Source organism: Eublepharis macularius, chromosome 9 (genome assembly GCF_028583425.1).
Source record: "Eublepharis macularius isolate TG4126 chromosome 9, MPM_Emac_v1.0, whole genome shotgun sequence".
NCBI lineage: Eukaryota > Metazoa > Chordata > Lepidosauria > Squamata > Eublepharidae > Eublepharis > Eublepharis macularius.
The window spans coordinates 85,434,804-85,456,934 of record NC_072798.1 but is presented as its reverse complement, the minus strand read 5'-3'; the positions used below and the strand labels follow the sequence as shown (position 1 = coordinate 85,456,934).

Genomic DNA, 22,131 nt, shown 5'->3' with positions numbered 1-22,131 from the left:
CCACAAGAAATCGGGTGTCATTTGTGAACACAGGAATCTATGACCTCTAAGCAGGAGCAAAGCTAGGCTGGGCGGTGGGTGCCTGGCTTCCTCCTTCCCATCGCTGAGAAGATCTAATCTGATTATGTTCCCTGCCACTGCAATTGAACATCTGGTCACAAAGCAGACGCTCAGAGCCAAGCTATAAGTGCGGAGGAGTTAGCCATGTTAGTCTGTAGTAGCAAAATCAAGAAGAGTCCAGTAGCACCTTTAAGACTAACCAATTTTATTGTAGCATAAGCTTTCAAGAATCACAGTTCTCTTCGTCAGATGCATGGAGGGCAAAAAGAAACTGGTCAGATATAGAGGAGGAGAGGGGAAGGCGGAGTAGATGCAAACAGCTCCTTCTGATATGGAGATGCAAACAGCTCCTTCTGATATGGAGATCAGTTTGCTTCTGTTAAGGAAATCAGTTACCTCTGATAATGAGATAACAATTCATAGTCCCTATTCAGTCCCAGCTTGACAGAGTCAAATTTACATATGAATTCCAATTCAGTAGCTTCCCCTTGGATTTTGTTTTTGAAAGGTTTCTGTTGAACTACAGTGACCTTTAAGTCTTTGATGGAATGTCCTGGTAGACTGAAGTGTTCTCCCACTGGTTTCTGGACGTTGCCATTTCTAATGTCAGATTTGTGCCCATTTATTCTTTTGCGTAGAGGTTGGCTGGTTTGTCCAATGTACAGAGCAGATGGACATTGTTGGCACATGAGGGCATATATCACATTGGAGGATGAGCAGCTGTAAGAGCCAGAGACAGTGTAGTTGATGCCATTGGGTCCTGTAATTGTATTCCCTGGGTAGATATAAGGGCAGAGCTGGCATCTATAAGTGACGAATGACACTTGCCTGGCAAGTGAACAGACTCACGTGTATTCCTCCCTGTTCACTTGCCATTCACTTGCGCTCCACTTGATCAAGTGGAGCGCAAGTGAATGGCAAGTGAACAGGGAGGAATACACGTGAGGGCTAAGCTATAAGTGATGAATGACACTTGAACGGCAAGTGGGTCAAGTGGAGTGCAAGTGGAGGGCAAGTGAACAGGGAGAAATACACTTGCCGTTCAAGTGTCATTTGTCACTTGTAGTTTGGCCCTGAGGGCCAAGCTACAAGTGACGAATGACACTTGAACGGCAAGCATATTTCTCCCTGTTCACTTGCCCTCCACTCAATCCACTTGCCGTTCAAGTGTCATTCGTCATGTGTAGCTTGGCCCTGAGTCTGTTCACTTGCCAGGCAAGTGTAATTTGTCCCTTATAGCTTGGCTCTCAGAAATGCCACATGAACCACTGTGGGTAAGGTAATACAGTGTGTTCTACCTGATTATTTGCCACTGACAGAGCAATGTGCTTGTATAAACTAACTTAATTCATAATATATGCAGCAGTGTGAGCGATTTCTCTTGATCTCAGTGAAAAGAACCTGGGGCACTGTGAGCTACCTGGGAGAGCACCGCATAACAGTTTCAAGGCAGGCCATAATACAAACCGGTATCTTCTCTTTTTCCTTTATGTACTTTCATTGCTCTACTTACAAGGCTATATATACTACTCAGACCATCTTCTGAACTTTAAATTCTTTGCCTTCAAAACACAAGGGCCTTGGATATGTGGTATTTTTCCCTACCAACATAATTTCTGTGTAAGGAAAAGAAATTGTACACTGACTAATAATCTCTTGCAAGTCCTCGATTCCTGACCTCTCTCTTACTTGAGTAGGGTTCCCAGGTGCCCATTGGTGGAGGGCAATCTCCCAGGGGTTGGCCCCCTTGCCCACTGATCAGCAGAAGGTGGCAAGCCCCCCAGAGATCACTCGCCACTGGCTGGCAACCCAGAAAAGTATGGACCAGGCACACTCCCAGAAGGGTGCAAGTCGTGCCCCTGCACTTCGCTGGGGCCAGTTTTGGCCCCAAATGGGTTAGAATTATTTTTATTTATTTACGTCATTTATAGTCCGCCTTTCTCACTGAGACTCAAGGCGGATTACACGGTACGAGGTTAATACAATCAGTATCAAGCATCAAGTAAATAAATTTCAATACAATACCATATACAAGTTTAAAGACATAGCATCAGGGCTTATTTCGAGGGGGAATGCACAGGAACGCAGTTCCGGCAGTTCCCCAAAGAGATCACGTCAGCTGGCCCTGCCCACCTGACTCTCAGCCATTTTGGGCCCGTTTCGGCCTGGATTGGGGCCAAAACAGCCTGGATCGGGCCACTGACAGGTGGTGGATCACTCTCCTGCTCATCAGCAGCCCGATCCTGACCATTTGGGGCCCCTTTTCAGCCATTTTCTGCCCCTTTTTGCCATTTTGGGCCCAAATTTGGCCCTGAATGGCCAGGATTGGGTCCAAAACAGCCAGAATAGGTGATGTCAGGGGGTGTGGCATATGCAAATCAGTTTTACTAATAACACACTTATGGTGATGGCAAGAGGCATGGCATATGCTAATGAGATATGCTAATGAGTTATGCTAATGAGTTCCTCCAGTTCTTTTTCTACGAAATGACCCCTGCATAGCATTAACTAGGATCCAAGACATAGTAGAAAATACTGAAGCAAAACAGAATTAACCCTGCGCAAAGCACGAGAGCACGCCCATGGCTGATGTGACAGCATCACTTCTTGGAAATGACATCATCATGCATGCACTAGGGGCACACACGAGTATGAACAAACCAGAGCAATAAGGTAATGCCAGGTCCCCCATCTCCTGCTGGCAGGTGGCAACCGTATACTTGGCAACCGTATACTTGAGATTTGCACTTGGCAACCATATACTTGATTTGGACTTGATACTTATACGTATACTTGATTTGAATACTTGGCAACCCTATACTTGAGATTTGCACTTGAACCGAAAACTCTTTCTGCTAGAACTCCTAAGTTCTTCCCAGTCTATGGGAGGGCTCACACAGTCCATTTTTACCCTACTCACAAAAGCACCCAATCACATGGACAAATATAAAGTACTAACTGGAAAAAGTACATCATGGTCATGTGGAAGGCAACCGGCCATTATCCCATTCACACATTTCAGTTGGCTGTACAAAATATTGGCTCAGAAACAGAGCAGCTTGCACAGAGAAAATAAAACACAATGTGAAGAAACCCATTGTATCACTCCCCATCACCATCAATGCATTCAAAAAGCATGCTCATCACACTTTATTTTATCCTTCCCAATACACAAATTATAAAACTACCTAAACCCATTTATGCTTTCTGCTGCCACAAACAGCTGCCATCAAGAGTTTGACTAAAGTTGTTAATGGTTAGAAACGATTTTTAAAAAGAGGAGAAAACACAAGTTCAGTTGAGACACCACAAAAAACCATGGTTTAATTAAACTTGCCTTGGGGACCCTATTTGGGTGGAAAGGCAGCATATAAACATTTTAAATAGGTAAATAATCAAACTAGTTATGTTCAATGCGATCACCTGACCATTGCCCACTCTAATAAGTCATTAGTTAGGATGTCAAACTCTGACCTTAAACCAAGCTATGAAGTTGGTTTATTAATCACAGTTAGCCTGAACTATGGTTTGCTCCCCAGCACCACTTTCCCCAGCTACAGAGCAAAATAGGACGAAAACCACATTTGGGACGAAAACCAAATGGGATGAAAACCACAAAATGGGACGAAAACCACATTTCAGTGATAATCAATAAGCTGAGTTTAGGTTTAACAAATTAACCATGGGTAAATCATGATTTTCTTTTATGTCTAAACTGAGTGCCTCTCTACACAAGATGCCTTGGCACACGTTCGTCAAGTGTAGGGAGATGCAATATTAGCCAGGAAGCATAGTTTTAAAAGACAGAGCTGGCAGAGATCACTTCTCAGAGGGTTTGCTAATTTCATCTTGGCCTCCCCGAAGGCTCTGTCAATTTCACCTCTCCAGTCTAAAAGTGTGGGTTCGCAACCAGAGGGCAGCGAGGAACAAAAATAGGCTGGAGCTACTTTTCAGAGCTGGGCTTGAACCTGGAGAAGTTACAATGGGCTGAAATTCCCCTTCTGGCATTTCACAGCCTCTTCACTCAGCTCCAGTGTATAGTAAAGCCTTTGCCCTGCCACTGACTCTGCCTTTTTAAACTACCCTTCCCGGTTAACATGTGTTCTTCATGTGTCAGATGTCTTATGTAGAGAAACTCTAAGCCTCAATGACAGGCTGATAAAAAGTTCTCCAAAAACATACATGCGTATGTTTTAGCCATCTTATCAGTCAGCATATGTTCTTCTCTTTCATTCCAATGTTTTTTTGTTGTAATTATTTACAGCTTTGGTAAAACTACAGGTGTAAAAACAAAGATGTTTGCAATAATACCAGCAACTGTTCTGATGCACAGACCTTGCTGTTAACACCCCGTATATCCATCAGATGACATATTTATTTATTCACTCACTCAAAATAATTTCCTTATAGTTGTGCCATAACGCATAAGGGCCATCTTCCTACACTATGGGAACAACATTTGCATCTGTACTCACATTTTCATGCTTCATGTGTTTCAGGAGTCGCAATTCTCGGTAGGCCCGCTTGGCAAACAGTTCAGATTGAAATGGGCGGTACAACTTTTTGATGGCCACTTTTGTTTCCTTTTTTTGATCAATAGCTGAGCTTGAAAGAAACAAAAAAGCAGACAGCATGAGTGACAGCTAGGCAGAAGGATACACCTGCCCAGGTAATGGTGCCAAAATTCAATGCTAGGGATCACAACAGCTGCCACAGAAAGAGAGATGGAGAGGAAGCGAGTTTTAATTGAAAAATGAATGAAAAAATGAGGATTTGGGGTTCTGAGAAGTTACTTCCAAACTGCTATAACTTGGCACATTTCACTGCTAACTCATTAGTTCAGAGCCAGTAATGATGATGATGATGATGATGATGATTTAATGCCCACTCAGAGCACTTAACAAAGGTTGTTATTATTATCCTCACGACAATCACCCTGTGAGGTGGGTGGGGCTGAGAAAGCTCTAAGAGAGCTCTCACTTAGGTCACCCTGCTGGCTTCAAGCAGAGAAGTGAGGAATCAAACCTGGCTCTCCAGATTAGAGTCCTGCTGCTCTTAACCAAAATGGCCAATACAAACTGCATTCTTGAATTGCGTTTCCCTAACACTTACACAGAAAACTAAACTTGTTTTAACCTAAGTCACAAAATGCTTTGAGATGCGCAGATAAGGGAGAGCAGTTTAACAGAGTTTGAAAGGCATCGTACTAGATGTGACATTATAGGTGATGAAACCCATAAGCCTGGCTGTATCTTAATCCCTGCTCTGAGAAAGTCATTTCTTTTCCTTGCCATTCCTGTATTACATGTACCATCCCCGTAGATTCAGCATGCAGGATAGACAGTGTGTTCAAGATGTGAGATAACTGGAAGGCAGAAGACCACATTCTCGCGGAGTCTCCTAGAATCCAGCACCGCCCTGTTATATTCTCCTCTTTCATGCCCACTGGCTAACTGAGAGTAACCAGAACTCCACAGCAAGAATTGTACTTCTTGTCCCAATGCAGACGTCAGCTGACAGGGCCCACAACACATAATCTTTTCCCTTGGTTTTGTTGCTTAAATGGTACACTTGCTGAAAGAGACACAACAAGCCCCTTCAAAATTCTCCACTTGACTCTTCCTTCCTTCTCATTACACCCATGGCTCCAAATAATTCCTCTTCAGAAATAATAATTCCTCTTCAGTCTCACATTCATACAGATCATTCTACTAGTGTGCTAGGAATCGCCTTATGCTCTCCTCACAAAGTACGTATGCTACTGCCTCTACTTCCTTGAAATACTTTACAGAGGTATTTGAATGGTTGTTTCTGCTGCTTGTAAAAGATGCAAAAATAGCTAATGGCGTAGACACCTGGAACGCAAGGTATTGACCAAGGGGCACTCCTAACACTGAGAAAAGTGCTGTAACATGGCTACAAAAAGGATGTGTATAACAACAATAAAATGTGTTTTATAAGTCGCCCTTCTGGACAATGTAATGCCCACTCAGAGCTGTTTACAAAGTGTATTATTATTATACTCATAACAATCACCCTGTGAGGTGGCTGGGGCTGAGAGAGTTCTGACCGATACAAGGCCACCCAGCTGGCTTCAAGCGGAGGAATGGGGAATCAAACCTGATTCTCCAAATTACAGTCCTGCCACTCTTAACCCAGGGGTCATTTCAAGGGGGAACGTGCCGGAACGCAGTTCCGGCAGTTCCCGAAAGAGGTCACATGTCAGGTGGCCCCGCCCACTATTGGCCATTTTGGGTCCGTTTCAGCCTGGATTGGGGCTGAAACAGCCTCGATCAGGCCTCTGATGGGTGGTAGATTACTCTCCCACTCAGCAGCGGCGCGATCCTGACCATTTGGGGCCCCTTTTCGGCCATTTCCAGCCCCTTTTTGCCATTTTGGGCCCAATTTTGGCCCTGAATGGCCAGGATTGGGTCCAAAACAGCCAGAATAGGTGATGTCAGGGGGTGTGGCATATGCAAATCAGTTATACTAATAACACACTTCCAGTGATGGCAAGAGGTGTGGCATATGCTAATGAGTTACGCTAATGAGTTCCTCCCGCTCTTTTTCTACGAAATGACTCCTGTCTTAAGCACTACACCAAACTGAATATTCCAGTATCTGAGGCTTATCCACACTTTTCTTTCAGGTTTCATTTCAAAGTTATTTTGCCTCAGAGCTGGATCCCGTTCAACATTTTCACTCGTGCAAGAGGCCCTGTGCAAGCAGAAACACAAGGAAGTCATTGTAATTAGCCCTTTGTTAAGTCCCACCTTGTATTACCACTTGTTGAAGATATAGTCAAGCTCTCTTTCAGCAATTCCGCCCCCCCTTGTCCTTTTCCCAATCAACTCCTACTGCACTTTGATGCAATAAAATAGTATTCTGCCTTTTGCACACAACAGCACTGACTGGAAAATGAAAACATGCTTCATCTTACAGTACACCGCTGGTGCAATGTCTTGCAAAATGAAACGGTGTTAATTAAAATTTCTCTTCATGGTGGGATCCAACCCACTAACTGAGAGCCAGTGTGGTGTACTGGGTAGAGTATCAGACTAGGATCTGGGACACCAATGTTCAAATCCCCGCTTTGCCCTGGAAGGATGCTGGGTGACCTCGGGCCAGTCACACACACTCAGCATAACCTACCTCGCAGGGTGGTTGTGTGGATAAAATAAAGGACAAGGGAACAATACAAGCCTCTTCACTTCCCCATTGGGGAGAAAGGCATGGTATAAATGAAATAAATAAACTGAATCAACCTCGCAAGCACATGAATGCTGAAATGTGCTGTGATCGTTTTATGTTGTATATTGGATTCTGCCAATAGATTAACCTCTGGAAATGCTACAGGCCCCTGATATTAATTCTCTTACAAGTTCAGTTGTGTTCAACCATTTGCTTCACGGATTCAAATTTCCATGGGACAGCAATGTTAACGCATTACAGTAAACAAAAGAATGTCTTGAGGCACGTTAAATAATATCTGATTTACAACAGCATACCTTTTCATGGACTATAGTCCTCTTCTCATCTCCCACTAGTGGACTAATAGTCCATAAAAACTCAATAAGTCTCCTAGGTGCAGTAAGTCCCATTTTTTGTCTTCGCTGATCCAGCGTTATATCAGAAGAGGCCTTTAAAACCTGCTAACTATTCTGTCCTTCCTGCTAATTCCCCTAACATAACTTGTCTTGAGATATACGTGACAAACTGAGTAGCAGGCAAGGGGCAGTAAGGCGGCTTCTGTACATTCAGCACATAAACGTAACTAGCAAGTATAACTATAATATTCAGTATTCAATGGGCCACAACTGTCTATTTCTTCTTCTCTTTTCCTTTTACAAAAACAGAAACAGCAAGAGCAGAAAGGGAAAGAGGAGTAGACACGCAGTGCAAAGATCCACAAGGCCACATCCGTGTCCAAAACACTATGGAAATCTGCAAACATGGAAAGAGGCAAGCTCACAAAATACCACCCAGGAAGACATTTAGAGATGCCAATTTTTTGCATGTAACTTGGCAGCACTTGCACTATTCTCAAAAGCAGTGAGTACATGCATCTTAACCGCATTGCATTTTACAAGATTCTAGATAGGAAATGAGATAGCAATCCCATATTGCTCAGGGACACGTCCTCATGAGCAGCCAGTTTAGTGCTTCAACAGTCAACGAGAAGCGTGGGAAGCAATATCCAAACAGGAGACACGCTGTGCAGAGCTTTACCCGATATTTCCTTGCGTAGACAATACCACCAGCATTTTCCTCTGCAAATTCTCTTGGCCTGCTGTGTGGACACACACAGCATGGCCATAGTTGCAAGGAAGCTCCTGGGAATATCTAAAACTGCTCCAAACTACATTGATCCAGACCATTCTATAGGACAGTAAATTCCGGCTGTGTTGCCACTGGTTACTTTGTAACAGTTTATGTAAGAGAGGCCAAGTTTCAGTTTTGTTCTCAGTAGGATATGAGGAAAAGGCAGCCATAGGATCCCTGGAACTCTAACATAATGAATTTAGTCTGTGCTCCACAAAAGGGCTACAGGGAACTTTATCTCCACTACACACTTCTTCCTGGACATCATTCCGTATCTGACAGCTGTCAACCTCTTTCATTCCTCCCAACACTGTCCTGTTTCAGAAGCAAGTTATGATGCTAGAGGCACAACTTTGAGGGTCTAACAAAAGATATCCTCGCACTGGGAATAATAATCAGGATTATTCTCTCCTTCCCCCAAGGGATCTTGGGCACCTAACTTTTGCATTGAAAGGCAGGAATTCAACAGGTGAAGCACACCAATGCAGTGATAAGGAGCCATTTGAAGAGTTTGTTATCATGAAGTTATTAAAAAGGAACCTTGAAAAAGGGGGCATCACTAGAAACAACAGAGAACAGGGTCACTGGAGAACATGCAACTCTTCCCCTTGTTCAACGAATCAACAAGACGGGTAGCTGTGTTAGTCTGTAGCAGTGGAAAAAAGTAAGAATCCAGTAGCACCTATAAAACTAGTGGTAGGGTAAAATTAGTGGTAGGGTATGAGCTTTCATGAGCCGCAGCTGAAGAAGTGAGCTGTGGCTCATGAAAGCTCATACCCTGCCTCTAATTTTGTTAGTCTTGTAGGTGCTACTGGACTCTTGTTCTTTTCCAATGAAGCAACAAGGCAGTCAAATGAGTGCCTTCTGTTAGGACAGCCCAGAAGAGAAGTCCTGAAATACTGATTTTTAAAAATAGGCATTTCCCATCAAATCACCTCACAAAGCCTCCCTCCCCAAAGATTCACCCCCGGCAGCATTTTCAATAGCCAAGGAAGCTCCAAGTCTTGGCTACTCTTCCAGCACCCCTCCACACACACTTTAGCCTGTGAGGGGCTAGAAAACCACCCCTATGGGGTAGGCACGGCTGGAGCTCCAAGCATGGGTTGCACCAGGACTGGGGAAGTGCTGCCAACACCGCTCCCTTCCAGGGAGTTGGCACAGCCAACTCAAGCAGAAGTCGTGAGTAGGGTTCCCATTCTCCAGGCGATGGCTGGAGATCTCCCGGAATTACAACTGATCTCCAGGTGACAGAGACCAGTTCCCCTGGAGAAAATGGCTGCCTGGGAAGGTGGACTTTATAGCATTAAACCCTGCTGAGGTCCCTCCCTTCCCCAAATCCTGCCCTCCCCAGACTCCACCACCCAAATCTCCAGGAATTGTCCAGCCTGGAGCTGGCAACCCTAGGAGACGAACAAAGCCAAAGCGGCCGCTCGGCAGGGGAGGCCGCGGCGAGCCTCCCCAGCGCCTCCGGAGGGGCCGGGCGCGCTTCCCCGAGTCCCCCCGAGCCGGCCCGCTTCCTTCCTCACCACACCGAGCCGTAGGCGCCGGATCCCACCGGCTGCAAGTCCCGGTAGCGCTCCTTCACCTCCCAGAGGGTCTTGGCCAGCTCCTGCCGGTAGAAGCCTTTCTTCGGGGAGGCCATGGTGGCCCCGCCGGCAGCCTCTTCCCCGGCCCGCCTCCCAACAAAGAGGGAAGGAAGCGCCTCCGGAGCCGAGCCGAGCGGAGAGGAGTCGCCGCGCCCGGCGAGGGGCTGGCTCTGGAGTCCGCCCTCGCTCGCCTCCGCGGGGGCGCCTTATGTGCGCGGCTCCCTCTGCAGCGCGGGGGGTTCTGGTGATGGGGGGGGGGGACTCTGTTGATACCCTCCCATTCACTTCTTTTCGGAGGGCGAAGCCGGCTGCAGGATTGGCGATGAACTAACGGGTGGGGCAGGGTTGCCAGGCTCCAGGTGGTGGCTGGAGATCTCCCTGAATCACAGCTGATCTCCAGATCAGTTCCCCTGGAGGACATAGATCCAGAGGAGTTAGCTGTGTTAGTCTGTAGTTGCAAAATAGTAGAGAGTCCAGTAGCACCTTTAAGACTAACCAACGTGATTGTAGCATAAGCTTTCGAGACCCACAGCTCTCTGCATCTGATGAAGAGAGCTGTGGTTCTCGAAAGCTTACGATACAATAAGATTGGTTAGTCGTAAAGGTGCTACTGGACTCTACTATCGTGGAGGAAATGGCTGCTTTGGAGCCATAGTATGGAATTAGCATAGTATGGAATACTGTGCTATGAGGGTCTTTCCCTTCCCAAACCCTGCCTTCTCCAGGCTTCAAGCCCCAAATCTCCAGGAATCTCCCAACTTGAAGTTGGCAACCCTAAGCCCCTCACCCTCCAGCAGGCTGCTTGGAGGGGAGAGACCAAGAGTGAGAACGATGCAGGCTTCTTGCTGCGCCCCCATGCCGCTGACCCACAGTTTTTCCCATTTGGAAATAAAAGGTGCGGGGTCACTTCTCCCTCCTGAGAAATTAGCCTCCCTTGCTGAGTTATATGTTCCTTCGCAAGGTGCTTTCTGGTTGGGATGTAATAGCGAATCAAATTTAAGAAGGAGCTCAGCAAGACTTGCTAGTTTACTGAGAATAAGGCCTGATCTGCCCATGAGGTGGGTGTGGGATCTATCACTTAAGACTACAGGTGGGACGGGAGACGGAGAGTATCTCTGCACAGACATCTGTCAGGTGAAGAACAAGTGGGGGGAGGGTAGTTTAAAAAGACAGAGCCAGTGGCAGGGCAAATGCTTTGCTGTACACTGGAGCTGTGTAAAGGGGCTGTGAAATGCCAGAAGGGAAATGCCAGGAAACTTCGCTGCCTTCTGGTTGTGATCCAACACACTTTTAGACTGGAGAGGTGAAATTGACAGAGCCTTCAGGAAGCCAAGATGAAATTAACAAATCCTCTGAGGAGCCATCACTGCTGGCTGTCTTTTTAAACTACACTTCTTGGCTAACACTGCATCTCCCTACACTTGACAAACATGCACCAAGCCATCTCCTATAGAGAGACTCTCAGAATGAGGCCTGATCTGCCCATGAAGCTCCTTTAACTTGTCAATTTGCACTACTTTAAGGTGTGAGAAAATGTCAAGATCTGCTTTTCAATGAATGGATGTGGGGGAAACTGGGATACTTTTGCAGTTGAGGAACTGATATTGAAGACATGTATGCATTCATGTGGAGCAAATTGAAGTGTGACTTGTGCGAACAGGTGCATGGAAAGTTGGAGGGGGGACACATGAAGTGAGGCTCACTTGAGCGCCCCTAGGTACTTAGTAACATGTATTTCACTTTTAGTTTTCCCATGTACCAACTTGGTGCAATTTAAACACACATACACACACGTGAGGACATTTTCTAGCTTATTTCCTATGTTTATCCTGAGTGGGGACCCAAAACAGCTTACAACATTGTCCCCCCCGCCCCATTTTATCTTTACAACAACCCAGTGAAGCCAGCTAGGTTGGCCCAAGGTCTCCCAGAGAGACAGAGTGGGGATTTAAACCTGGATCTCTGCCATTCTCACCACCACACCAGATTAGCTTTTCACATGGTGTGACAGTTTGCCACTTAACAAGAAATTATTAAAGTAGGGTAATTTAGGAAGAACCATTCCAGATCAGCTCAGTGGCTCATCTCTGGGAGTTCTGGAAAATGCAATCCCTCTAATGCAGGCTCAAATACCACTGTCCATTCCACTGCCCAGGCACTTTCCCACCACATTAGCTCTGTTTCTGCTGCTGGTATATCCACAGGCCTCAAAGGAGACCGAGGCTGGTCTACACCTGAAGCCACATACGTAGTAATGAGGCAGTCGAATGGACTCATCCACTAAAATGAGGAAGATAGATTACATTCTTAACAATAATTATAATAACATTTGGTTTATATACTGCCATTTGGGACAACTTAATTCCCCAGCGGTTTACAAACTATGTTATTATTATCCTCCAGGAAAGGAGAAACTGTCAAAGTTTGCAAAGAGCTAGGCTCAAACTATTCCTCCTGATGTGCGTTTAAAAGAAATTGTAGGCAGTTTTTGCACAGTGAAGCATTTTAAATGTGACTCGTGTGAAATGGTATGGTCTGTTTTGTCACCTCACCGTTCTACCTGCTCTGCAGCAGCTGCAGTTGCCAGCCCGCAGATGGGATCTGGAGGTCTCCTAGAATGACAACTGAACTCCAGACTACCCGCATCAGTTCCCCTGAAGGGAAGGGCAGTTTCAGAGGGCAGACTCTATGGTATACCATAGAGTCCATCCACAAAAGGTATAATAGTCCTGGAGTCTCAGAGAAATGGAAGTCCTAGAGTGACGCATCTCTGCTGAGCTCTCTCCCCTCCCCAAAGTCTGCCCTTCCCCAGGGGCATCCCCAGATCTCCAGGGATTTCCCAAGCCAGAGCAGCACCTGTAGACCTATTCTGGTCTGCACCTGCTGCAAAATGAGATGATAGAATGGGCTGCACCGCTTGGGGTCACATTTTTTATGTTTGCTCAAGTAAAATCTCGCTGGGTTTGTTTTTGAAGTATATAGGAACAAAGGTTCTAGCTTAGCCCTTTGCATGCTTAACTCAGATTCACCAAAGGGGAAACCAGACATCTTTGAAAACAATAATCCCTCCCATGGTGTCTGAAATAGCAGTCAGCACTCTGCCAAGGTTCATGGATGGGGGAGGGGGGAAGGCAAGTATTTCCCAGAATTTTCAGGATCTATTAAAACACACACACACACATCTCAACAGTTATATTGGGAAATGTAGTAAAGAGTCTAGTAGCACCTTTAAGATTAACCAACTTTATTGTAGCATAAGCTTTTCAGAACCACAGTTCTCTTCGTCAGATGCACACAGCTCTTTTGAGAACCACAGCTCGCTTCGTCAGATGCATGACGAAGAGAACTGTGGTTCTCGAAAGCTTATGCTACAATACAGTTGGTTAGTCTTAAAGGTGCTACTGGACTCTTTCCTATGTTGCGACTACAGACTAACGTGGCTTACTCCTCGGGATCTATGACCATTGGGAAATGTGAAAGCAGAATTCAATTCTGTTGTTTAGTAAGATGTACATCTGCTGCTAGCTTCCAGTATTCTGAGCAATGAACTCAAAGGCAGTTAGATCACGATTCCGCACACGTTGGATAATGCACTTTATCAATCATTTGAGGCGGATTTTTTGTTCCGCACACAACAAAATCTGTTCCAAATGATCTATAAAGAGGATTGGAAGTGCATTATCCAACGTGTGCGGAATCACTCTATGATAAGTATTTGGCATATTTTATTAAACAGAAGAACTGATGATGAATCTGTCCAAAGACCCATCCAATCTTGCACCATGTTTCAAATTGCTTGATGTCTCCGGGAAACTCGCAAGCAGGTTACCTTAATGTTTTCCCTAGTATGCTGTGTTTTGAGGTACACTGCCTCTAGGTTTGGAGGTTCTAGTCAGGATAGAAAAACGTAGTCTTTAAATCTAGAGCAATTCTAGCTTATTGTTTTTTCGATATTTTGTATTGATTTACAGTGCCCCCCTTCCTACTATTACCTCTTATAGGCGTTAAAGAATATACATAAAGTGAGCTAATACCTTGAAAGTCCATCTTCCAGGCAAGCTTACTTAATATTTATTATTTTTAGTATGTTTTTATTCCTCCTCTGTTAGTCTTCTCTTTTCCAGTTTATCCTCTCATCAACAACCCTATGAGTTATTGTCGAAGGCTTTCACGGCTGGAGAACGATGGTTGTTGTGGATTTTCCAGGCTGTATCACCGTGGTCCTGGCATTGTAATTCCTGACGTTTCACCAGCAGCTGTGACTGGCATCTTCAGAGGTGTAGCACCAAAAGACAGGGATCTCTCAGTGTCAAACTGTGGAGAAGATGTTAGCAGGTAATTTATATCTACTCAGGAAGGTGGGTTTGGGTTGCGTCATCCTATAAGAGTTTCCCAGGGTGTGGAATGCTAATGGAATGCTAATGCTTCACTGTATCCTGAGGAGGTTCTTTTGCATATGGATTGGCGCTTGATATGCTAATGTTATCTGCAGGGCTATTGTAAGATGTAGAGTATTTTGTTAGCCTGATGTTCTTCAGGACTGGAAACCATGCTCTATTCATTCTTAAAGTCTCTTCCTTCCTGTTGAAGTTGTGCTTATGCTTATGAATTTCAATGGCTTCCCTGTGCAATCTGATGAAGTAGTTGGAAGTGTTGTCCAGTATTTTAGTGTCCTGGAATAAGATACTGCATCCTGTTTTAGTTAGGCTATGTTTAGCCGCTGCTGATTTTTCAGGTTGGCCAAGTCTGCAGTTTCTTTCATGTTCTTTTATTCTTGTCTGGATGCTACACTGTGTGGTCCCGATATACACTTGTCCACAGCTGCAGGGTATGCGGTATACTCCTGCAGAGGTGAGGGGGTCTCTACTCTCTTTTGCTGATCATAGCATCTGTTGTGTTTTTCTGGTGGGTCTGAATACTGTTTGTAGGTTGTGCTTTTTCATAAGCTTTCCCATCTGATCAGTGATTCCTTTGATATATGGCAAAAACACTTTTCCTGTGGGAGACTGGTTTTCCTTAGTTGTTTGATTTATCCTTGGTTTAATCGCTCTTCTGATTTCATTTCTGGAGTAGCTGTTTGCTACTCCAGAACGCAACCCAAACCCACTTTCCTGAGTAGATATAAATTACCTGCTAACATCTTCTCCACAGTTTGAAACTGAGAGATCTCTGTCTTTTGGTGCTACACCTCTGAATATGCCAGTCACAGCTGCTGGCGAAACATCAGGAACTACAATGCCAAGACCATGGTGATACAGCCCGGAAAATCCACAACAACCAACCCTATGAGTTAATTTAGGCTGAGATTGACAACTTGACCAACGTCACCAAGCAAGCTTCTTGATACCGTGGGGATTCTCTGAATGGACTTGCTGCCTCTTCACCTCTCTGTCTTTTGTCTCCTAAGAAGTGTGGCTAAAAAGGGCATTCCCCCACATTTTCAATGTATATCTTGAATTCTGGAGCCAATTCACTTGTGTTTACTGGATTTTTGGCAGATGGTATTTTCTTCACTCTGTGGCAAGTAACCATATGCACGACTTATTCTACGCAGCCTCAAGCTTCCCATTTTCTGCAATATACTCAGTCCATATTGAAGTTGTACTGCATGCCAAAAGTTTAATTTGTGCTTGTGGCAACCAATTCATGCTGTCTCAAGCCCAGGGTTCATTTGAACTGGCCCAGATTGTAAATGATGCCAAGAGAATACGAATGTACCAAATGATTCAAATCTTCTCAAAATGCCACCTCCCCACACCATTTTACTTTGTTTTCAGGGTGGAAATTATGATATTACACTTCTGGTTAACGTGCCAGTACAAGGTTGTCAAATGGAAGCACCCTGTAAAATAAACTTTAGTTGAATGATTGCCTCTTTACATGGTAAAGGACAGCAGATGGGGGGAAGGAAACTGTTTTAATAGCATTGAAATTGGTCCTTTATCTTTAGCAGTAAGAGGACAAATCTGCTATAGCACACTGGAGAATAACTGGTGGATTTGGTGTGTAATTTCTCCGCCAGCAGCCTGTTTCATCAAATGCATAAAGTGAATTGAAAGCCATTACACAGTAAATCAGATTAACAAGGTGAGAACTAAAGATAACAGAAATGCAAAATAAATCCTCGCTGTTGGAGTAGATTCCATCTGGTAATCTGACAGTTATGTAGGGAGACATGTATACAAGTATACATTTGAAAATATATTGCTTAACTTGCGTATTTGGAAGAGTATTACTCACGCATAATAGTTACAGCACAAAACACAAAATGACTAGAATTATAATCCTTGTTGTGACTCTTGACAAACACACGCAAATTTGTTAATGAATTACCTTTCTGGAGGGGCATCTTCCTTCTCCATTTTTCTATGAAAAGATAGGTATTAAGTCTTTAATCTGCATACTCCTCTCGCAGCAAAAAAATAAACTGTGGACTTGTGATGCCATAAAGACTAATAACTTTCATTACAACATAAACGTTTGTGGAAGTTTATGCTGTAGTAACATGTTAATCTTGATGGTGCCGTAAAACTCCTGTTTATAATTCTACCTTTCTGATTTCTGTTCTCGTTTTTTAATTCATGTCAATTACCACTCCCTTGCAAGAGCCCTGTGGCACAGAGTGGTAACCTGCAGTACTGCAGCCCAACCTCTGCTCATGACCTGAGTTTGATCCTGGCAGAAGCCGGGTTCAGGTAGCCAGTTCAAGGTTGACTCAGCCTTCCTTCCTTCTGAGGTTGGTAAAATGAGTACCCAGTTTCCTGGGGGTAAAGTGTAGATGACTGGGGAAGGCAATGGCAAACCACCCCATAACAAAAATCTGCCAAGAAAACGTTGTGATGCGATGTCCCCCCATGGGTCAGTAATGACTCAGTGCTCTCAAAGGGGATTACTTTTACCTACTTATCACTCCTTTATTTAGGAGTGTCCTAAAACACAGTTTAGAAGAGGAACTATGCAGCTGTCATTCTATACCTGAAGCTGCTTGTATGAAGCAGCTAGCCACACTGGAAGATTTCTGCCATAGCAACACAACTGGAGGCCGGATGAGCTAGCGTATTGAAACCGAGTGACCTGCGTGGAAAGTTTCTTCATACAAATAGCTTTCCTCTTGGAATAGGGGCCAGGGCGTTCCTTCTTCAAGTGGCTACTGCACTCTGAGTACGGTTGCCAACAACCTGAAGGGATACAAATCCTACCCCTTTAACTGAGGCTTCATGGGATATTATTTACCCAGAGATGTTATTCAGCTCCATGCCATGAAAACCTTCCGCTGCTTATTTTCACTCTTTAAGCCTTTGTTAAAGGTGCATGAAATTTTTTTCTCCCGGTTGTTAGCAACTCTAACTCTTAGTATAGTGTATGAAGCTGCTGCAGGTGCCAGCCAGCGAAAGGGCAAAATCAACAGCGGCCTGTACACATATATTCACTGTAGTGGCCCCTACCTTATGGAATTGCCTGCCTGAAGAGGTCAGGAAGGCACCCACTCTCGTGGCTTTCCACAAGCAATGGAAAACCAAATTATTCAGGAGGGCTTTTATACACAGGTAATAGGGCTGTGTTGTAAGGAAACAGTTAAAGAGAGGCTTCAATGAAGGCCAGTTTGTCTTAGGCATCTTTGAGTTTTTCATACAAACCAGAATTGCTGTCCTAAACACATACAGATTGCTCAGAAATGAAGTCCATTCATTTCAATGGGATTTAATCCAGAGCAACTATACTTTCAGTTGGAGCTGCATTTGGTCCCACCGATCAGTGGCATATGTGGAAGCTTGCTGAGAAATGTAGCTTCATTGCTAACCATGTTCACTTGGAAATTTATGTTGAAATTGTTGGGACTCAGTCCAAAGAACGTTAGTTGCACAACACTTAGTCGCAATGACCTCAAATCTCATTACTTCCAATGAGATTTAAGAGGGACTGACTTTCTTTGGATCAGTGATAATGTATTTAGAGTTAAGGTACCCAGCTGTTGAACTCCCTGTAACTTTTCCTTCTAACCCCAATTAACCCTGTGATATTTTATTTTAAAATAGTTGTGTTTTATCATTGCAGGTTGATTAGACCAAACACTGTGGGCCGAGGAAAAGAAAATTATTCTCATCCATCATCCCCTTTGCTCTAAAATTACATTAACTTAATTCTAATCTCCTGGAAATAATCCTGATGGCTAATGTACCCCATGAACCTTCACAAACTGCCCAGACAATATGAGAGCAACCCATCCTTCTTTTTCTTGCTAAGCAATAGGAACTGAAAATTGTTAAATGAGAATATAATCAGATAAGAAACTCTCTTTAAAGCTTTGTTAAGCATGTAGAAAGAATTACGGAGTGAGTCATTAGTAGAACTCTGTCCCCCAGAGAGTAAACCCTCACCCAGACATGCAAACTAGCGTTTCCCTAAGGCGCCTTTTGTCAGACAAGATCTTGGAACAAGGCTTTGAGAAAAGGATTTTTTAATTACTAAACAATTAGACCATCTTTTAGGGACAAGCAGATTTTCCATGTTGGCTGCATGTATTTATCTGCTTCATTTTTATCTTGCCCTTCTCCCCTCCTCCATTTTATCTTCACAACAACCTTGTGCGTTAGGTTAGGCTGGGAGTACGAGACTGGCCCAAGGTCACCCAGTGAGCTGCCATGACAAAGCAGGGATTCAGTCCCGCGCCTCCCAGATCCTAATCTGACATCTAACCACTACACAACACCCTTTCTGTCTGTATTAGCATATGACTGCCTAAAGCAATTTGTGACTGCCGAGTCAAAGGGAATGAAGATGAAAGCTCGGGTAAATATTTTACTTCTAACACTGTTATACTATTAATAATTTTCTTAACCCTATGAAAGATTTTGAGCATCTTCAACTACACTGAGCGTTAATTCACTTTTTCAGTGAAGGAGCATTAGCAAAATTCTATATATAGCAATAGCTCGGTTATGTATAATGAAAATATTCTCACCTGTTTCTCTTTTTTTTTCTAGGAAGCGGGATAACATAAATAAAGATATTTGGGGTGGAGAAGAATGTAAAAACACCCCCAAGGAAGGAAGAACAAAGGAAGGACAGACTCCCAGCTCCCTTCCCTTTTTAAAGCCTCTGTCCACTTTCCCTTTCACTGCTTGTTTTTGGTAGAGATCTTCTGCCAGCTGCCATGAATTGCCACAATTCACATCAGAGCAAGAACACTTAATAACATCATCAACAACAACATTCAATTTATTTACTACCCTTCAGGGCAACTTAACACCCACTCAGAGCAGTCTTCAAAATATATTATTATCCCCACAACAATCACCCTGTGAGTTGGGTAGGGCTGAGAGAGCTCTGACTGACCCAAGGTCACCCAGCTGGCTTCAAATGGAGGATTGGGGAATCAAACCCGGTTCTTCGGATTAGAATCCCACTGCTCTTAACCACTACACCAAACTGGCTCTCCCACAGGGGAGGAAGCTGGGGAATATTAAGCTAGCAACATCTGAATAAGATCTGGGCTGAATTTGTTTCTCCTCTGCTTCCAGGTAGTTAATTCTGGGTGTGGTCAGAGGCATAAACATTTGCTTCAAGCCTAGAGAACGAGATCTTAGCCAATGACCTCTAAGTGAGCTGGGGTGTGGAATCTACCAAAGCATTAGGAATACTATTTTTTGTTTGGTTCCATTATTGGCTTAAATCGTATTTTGAAAACTGCTTTGGGTTCCCATTGGGGAGGAAAATAGGGTAAAGGAATTTAAACTCTAAACTTAACATTAGAAGGATGTCTTGAGATCACTAATTACTTCATTGATATAAATCTCAAACCAATGTCATATAATACCATTCACTGGGACCAACCAAATATCACAAAACAGCTTGTGCAAGCTTTGGGTTCTCCAAAACTCTTTCCCAGGCTGGATGTAAATCTGCCCCCCCCCACACACACACATTTAAAGGGGGAAAGGTTTCCAGTCATTAGGTCAAGTCTATGGTCTATAGTTTATACTGGATGTGTTGCAGTCTGTGACAGACTCAGCTTCAGATGCTGAGATTTCCAGTCAGTGAGCTATGATTGACATGTCCCCCCGCCATGTGGCTAGCCTGAAATGGCAGTTGGGGGTGGAATATTGGAGAAGCCGTCAGTTGGAGTTGGAGGGAAAACAAGAGAGTGGAAGAGAGTTGGAGCTTGGCTTTAGACCGGAGAGGGTCAGCCAGAGAATCCTCTGTGAGAGGAAATGATGTTTGTGGAACACTTTTAGTCCTAGGACTAAAGAGGGGAAAACCAGCACTAACTCCTGCTTCAACTTGAGAGATCTGGGAATTATAGAGGGCCAAGGAAGTGGGTAGACAGGAGTCTCCCCTTCAGTGCCAGAAGGAACAGGGTTATAGCTCATAACTATAATGCCTGCCCAGTATCTAGTAAAGGTTTATCTCAGTGGAGCACCCTTAAGTCTGGAGAGGAGGGAAAGTCGTGCTGTTTGTGTGTTTGAGTATATAAAGTGTAACCTCTGTGAAGCAGTGTCAACCTCTGAAAGAAGCCAGCAACCTAGTGTTATACCAAGTTTTGTGCCTCACAGGGCTGTAGCAAGCATTAATGCTCTGGGAGCATTGTGGATGCTCAGCAGGTTCAAACTGGAACAGTGCCCGAATGGGAGACCAGTGGAAGCTCTATTTTAAGAAGTGCATAAAGTTGAGGTTGTTCTGTGTTTATTCCATGGTAATTACCCCTGACTACCTATGAGCAGTGTCTTCTGTGGCATTAATTAAACAGTTGATTTAAATTTCAGGAAATAACTTTGTGAAGGTCAGCCTAAGCCTGAGTTGGACGTGGGTTTGTGGCACAGTCATATGCAAAACTCAAAACAATTTCATGGGCCACAATGGTTTGTGACTGCAATTAAGTGGGCTGCTCTGGGCCCTCTCCATCACATGATCAAGTCTCACCATAGCAACCACATGTCATCTCGACTGATTACATTGGGATGGCTTCTCCCACAAGACATCTGAGCCTCCCACTGCAGCTGGCCAGGACCCTGCAGTTCCCATGGTGATTGCACTGCCTGAGGTCAGCTGCACTAGTTTCTTTTCTTGGGACAATCAGTCTCTGTCAATGAAAGCTGAAGAACTGTGCTTAACAATGTCCTGGCCAGCTACAGCAGGAGGCCTCTGTGTCTTGCAAGGAGGGAGGGCTGTGAATGCTAGGGATGTTGTTGGAGGCTTGTGGCACATGGGCCATACATTGTTCACTGCTGGAGGAAGTAGTCCTTGCTGTAACTGGTTTAAAAATCCTATCAGAAGTCTTCTGGAATGAAGAAGGGGAAAAGTTGATATTCTTCAACTGAGAATATAAAAGCCAGCAGTTAATCAAATGTCTCATTCAGAACCACATCGGGTCTTTAGAAGTCCAAGAGCAGGGGAAAAACCCAGAATCTTGGTTTTCCAATAGGAAACAACAAGAATCCAGTAGCACCCGTAAGGTAAAGGTAGTCCCCTGTGCAAGCACCAAGTCATTACTGACCCATGGGAGGACATCACATCACGTTTTCTTGGCAGACTTTTTTTTACAGGGTGGTTTGCCATTGCCTTCCCCAAGCACCTACCATAAATTTTGTTGAGTCTTATAGGTGCTACTGGACTCTTGCTCTTTCCTACTGCTACAAACAGACTAACATGGCAGCTACCCATCTTGGTTTTCCAAGTTTCTCTAGTTGTGTGAATGGAAGCTGTATCTGCATGGAAGCCCCACGCATGGCAACTGTGTGCACTGGGTGCTTTACGGGAACCTGCACTCCTAGAATACAGAGGGCTTCTATGAGTACACACAAAATTCTACACACTAGGATTTAAGAGACCCATTAGGGGTGCCAGGTCCAGGCTTGGAAATTTGGGGGGTGGAACCTGGAGAGGGTGGAGTTTAGGGAGGTGAGGAGCCTCAGTGGGGCATAATGCCATACAGTCCATCCTCTAAAGCAGCCATTTTCTCCAGGGGAACTGATCGTTGTCACCTGGAGATCAGTTGTAATTCTGGGAGGTCTCCAGCCACCACCTGGAGGCTGGCAATCCTAGGTGTGAGCCTTTTCTCTCACTGGCACCCCCAGCCATCACTGGGTGTCCTCAAGCCAGCCAGGGTAGGGGGTTGCACCAACCTGTTCTTTCTCCCAGGAAGACAGAGCTGTCTCCCAACCAC

At 44.5% G+C, this 22,131-nt stretch overlaps 1 protein-coding gene across 5 annotated transcripts in view; it reads right to left on the bottom strand.

Annotated features, from left to right (window-relative positions):
* Positions 1-10,077, bottom strand: part of LOC129335413 (mitogen-activated protein kinase 12-like) — a 45,107-nt gene extending 35,030 nt beyond the window's left edge. For 2 of the 5 annotated variants that reach the window (XR_008597609.1, XM_054987864.1), the window contains exons 1-2: positions 9,909-10,077; positions 4,536-4,665 (exon numbers count right to left, since the gene is read on the bottom strand). Coding sequence is in view for 4 of the 5 variants with exons in the window: in XM_054987864.1 (XP_054843839.1) it covers positions 4,536-4,665; positions 9,909-10,024 (246 nt within the window). In the remaining variant the exon portion in view is untranslated. The remainder of the gene's footprint in view (positions 1-4,535; positions 4,666-9,908) is intronic. The other 3 variants (XM_054987866.1, XM_054987867.1, XM_054987865.1) reach the window with 3 other exon arrangements.
* Positions 10,078-22,131: the final 12,054 nt, after the last annotated feature.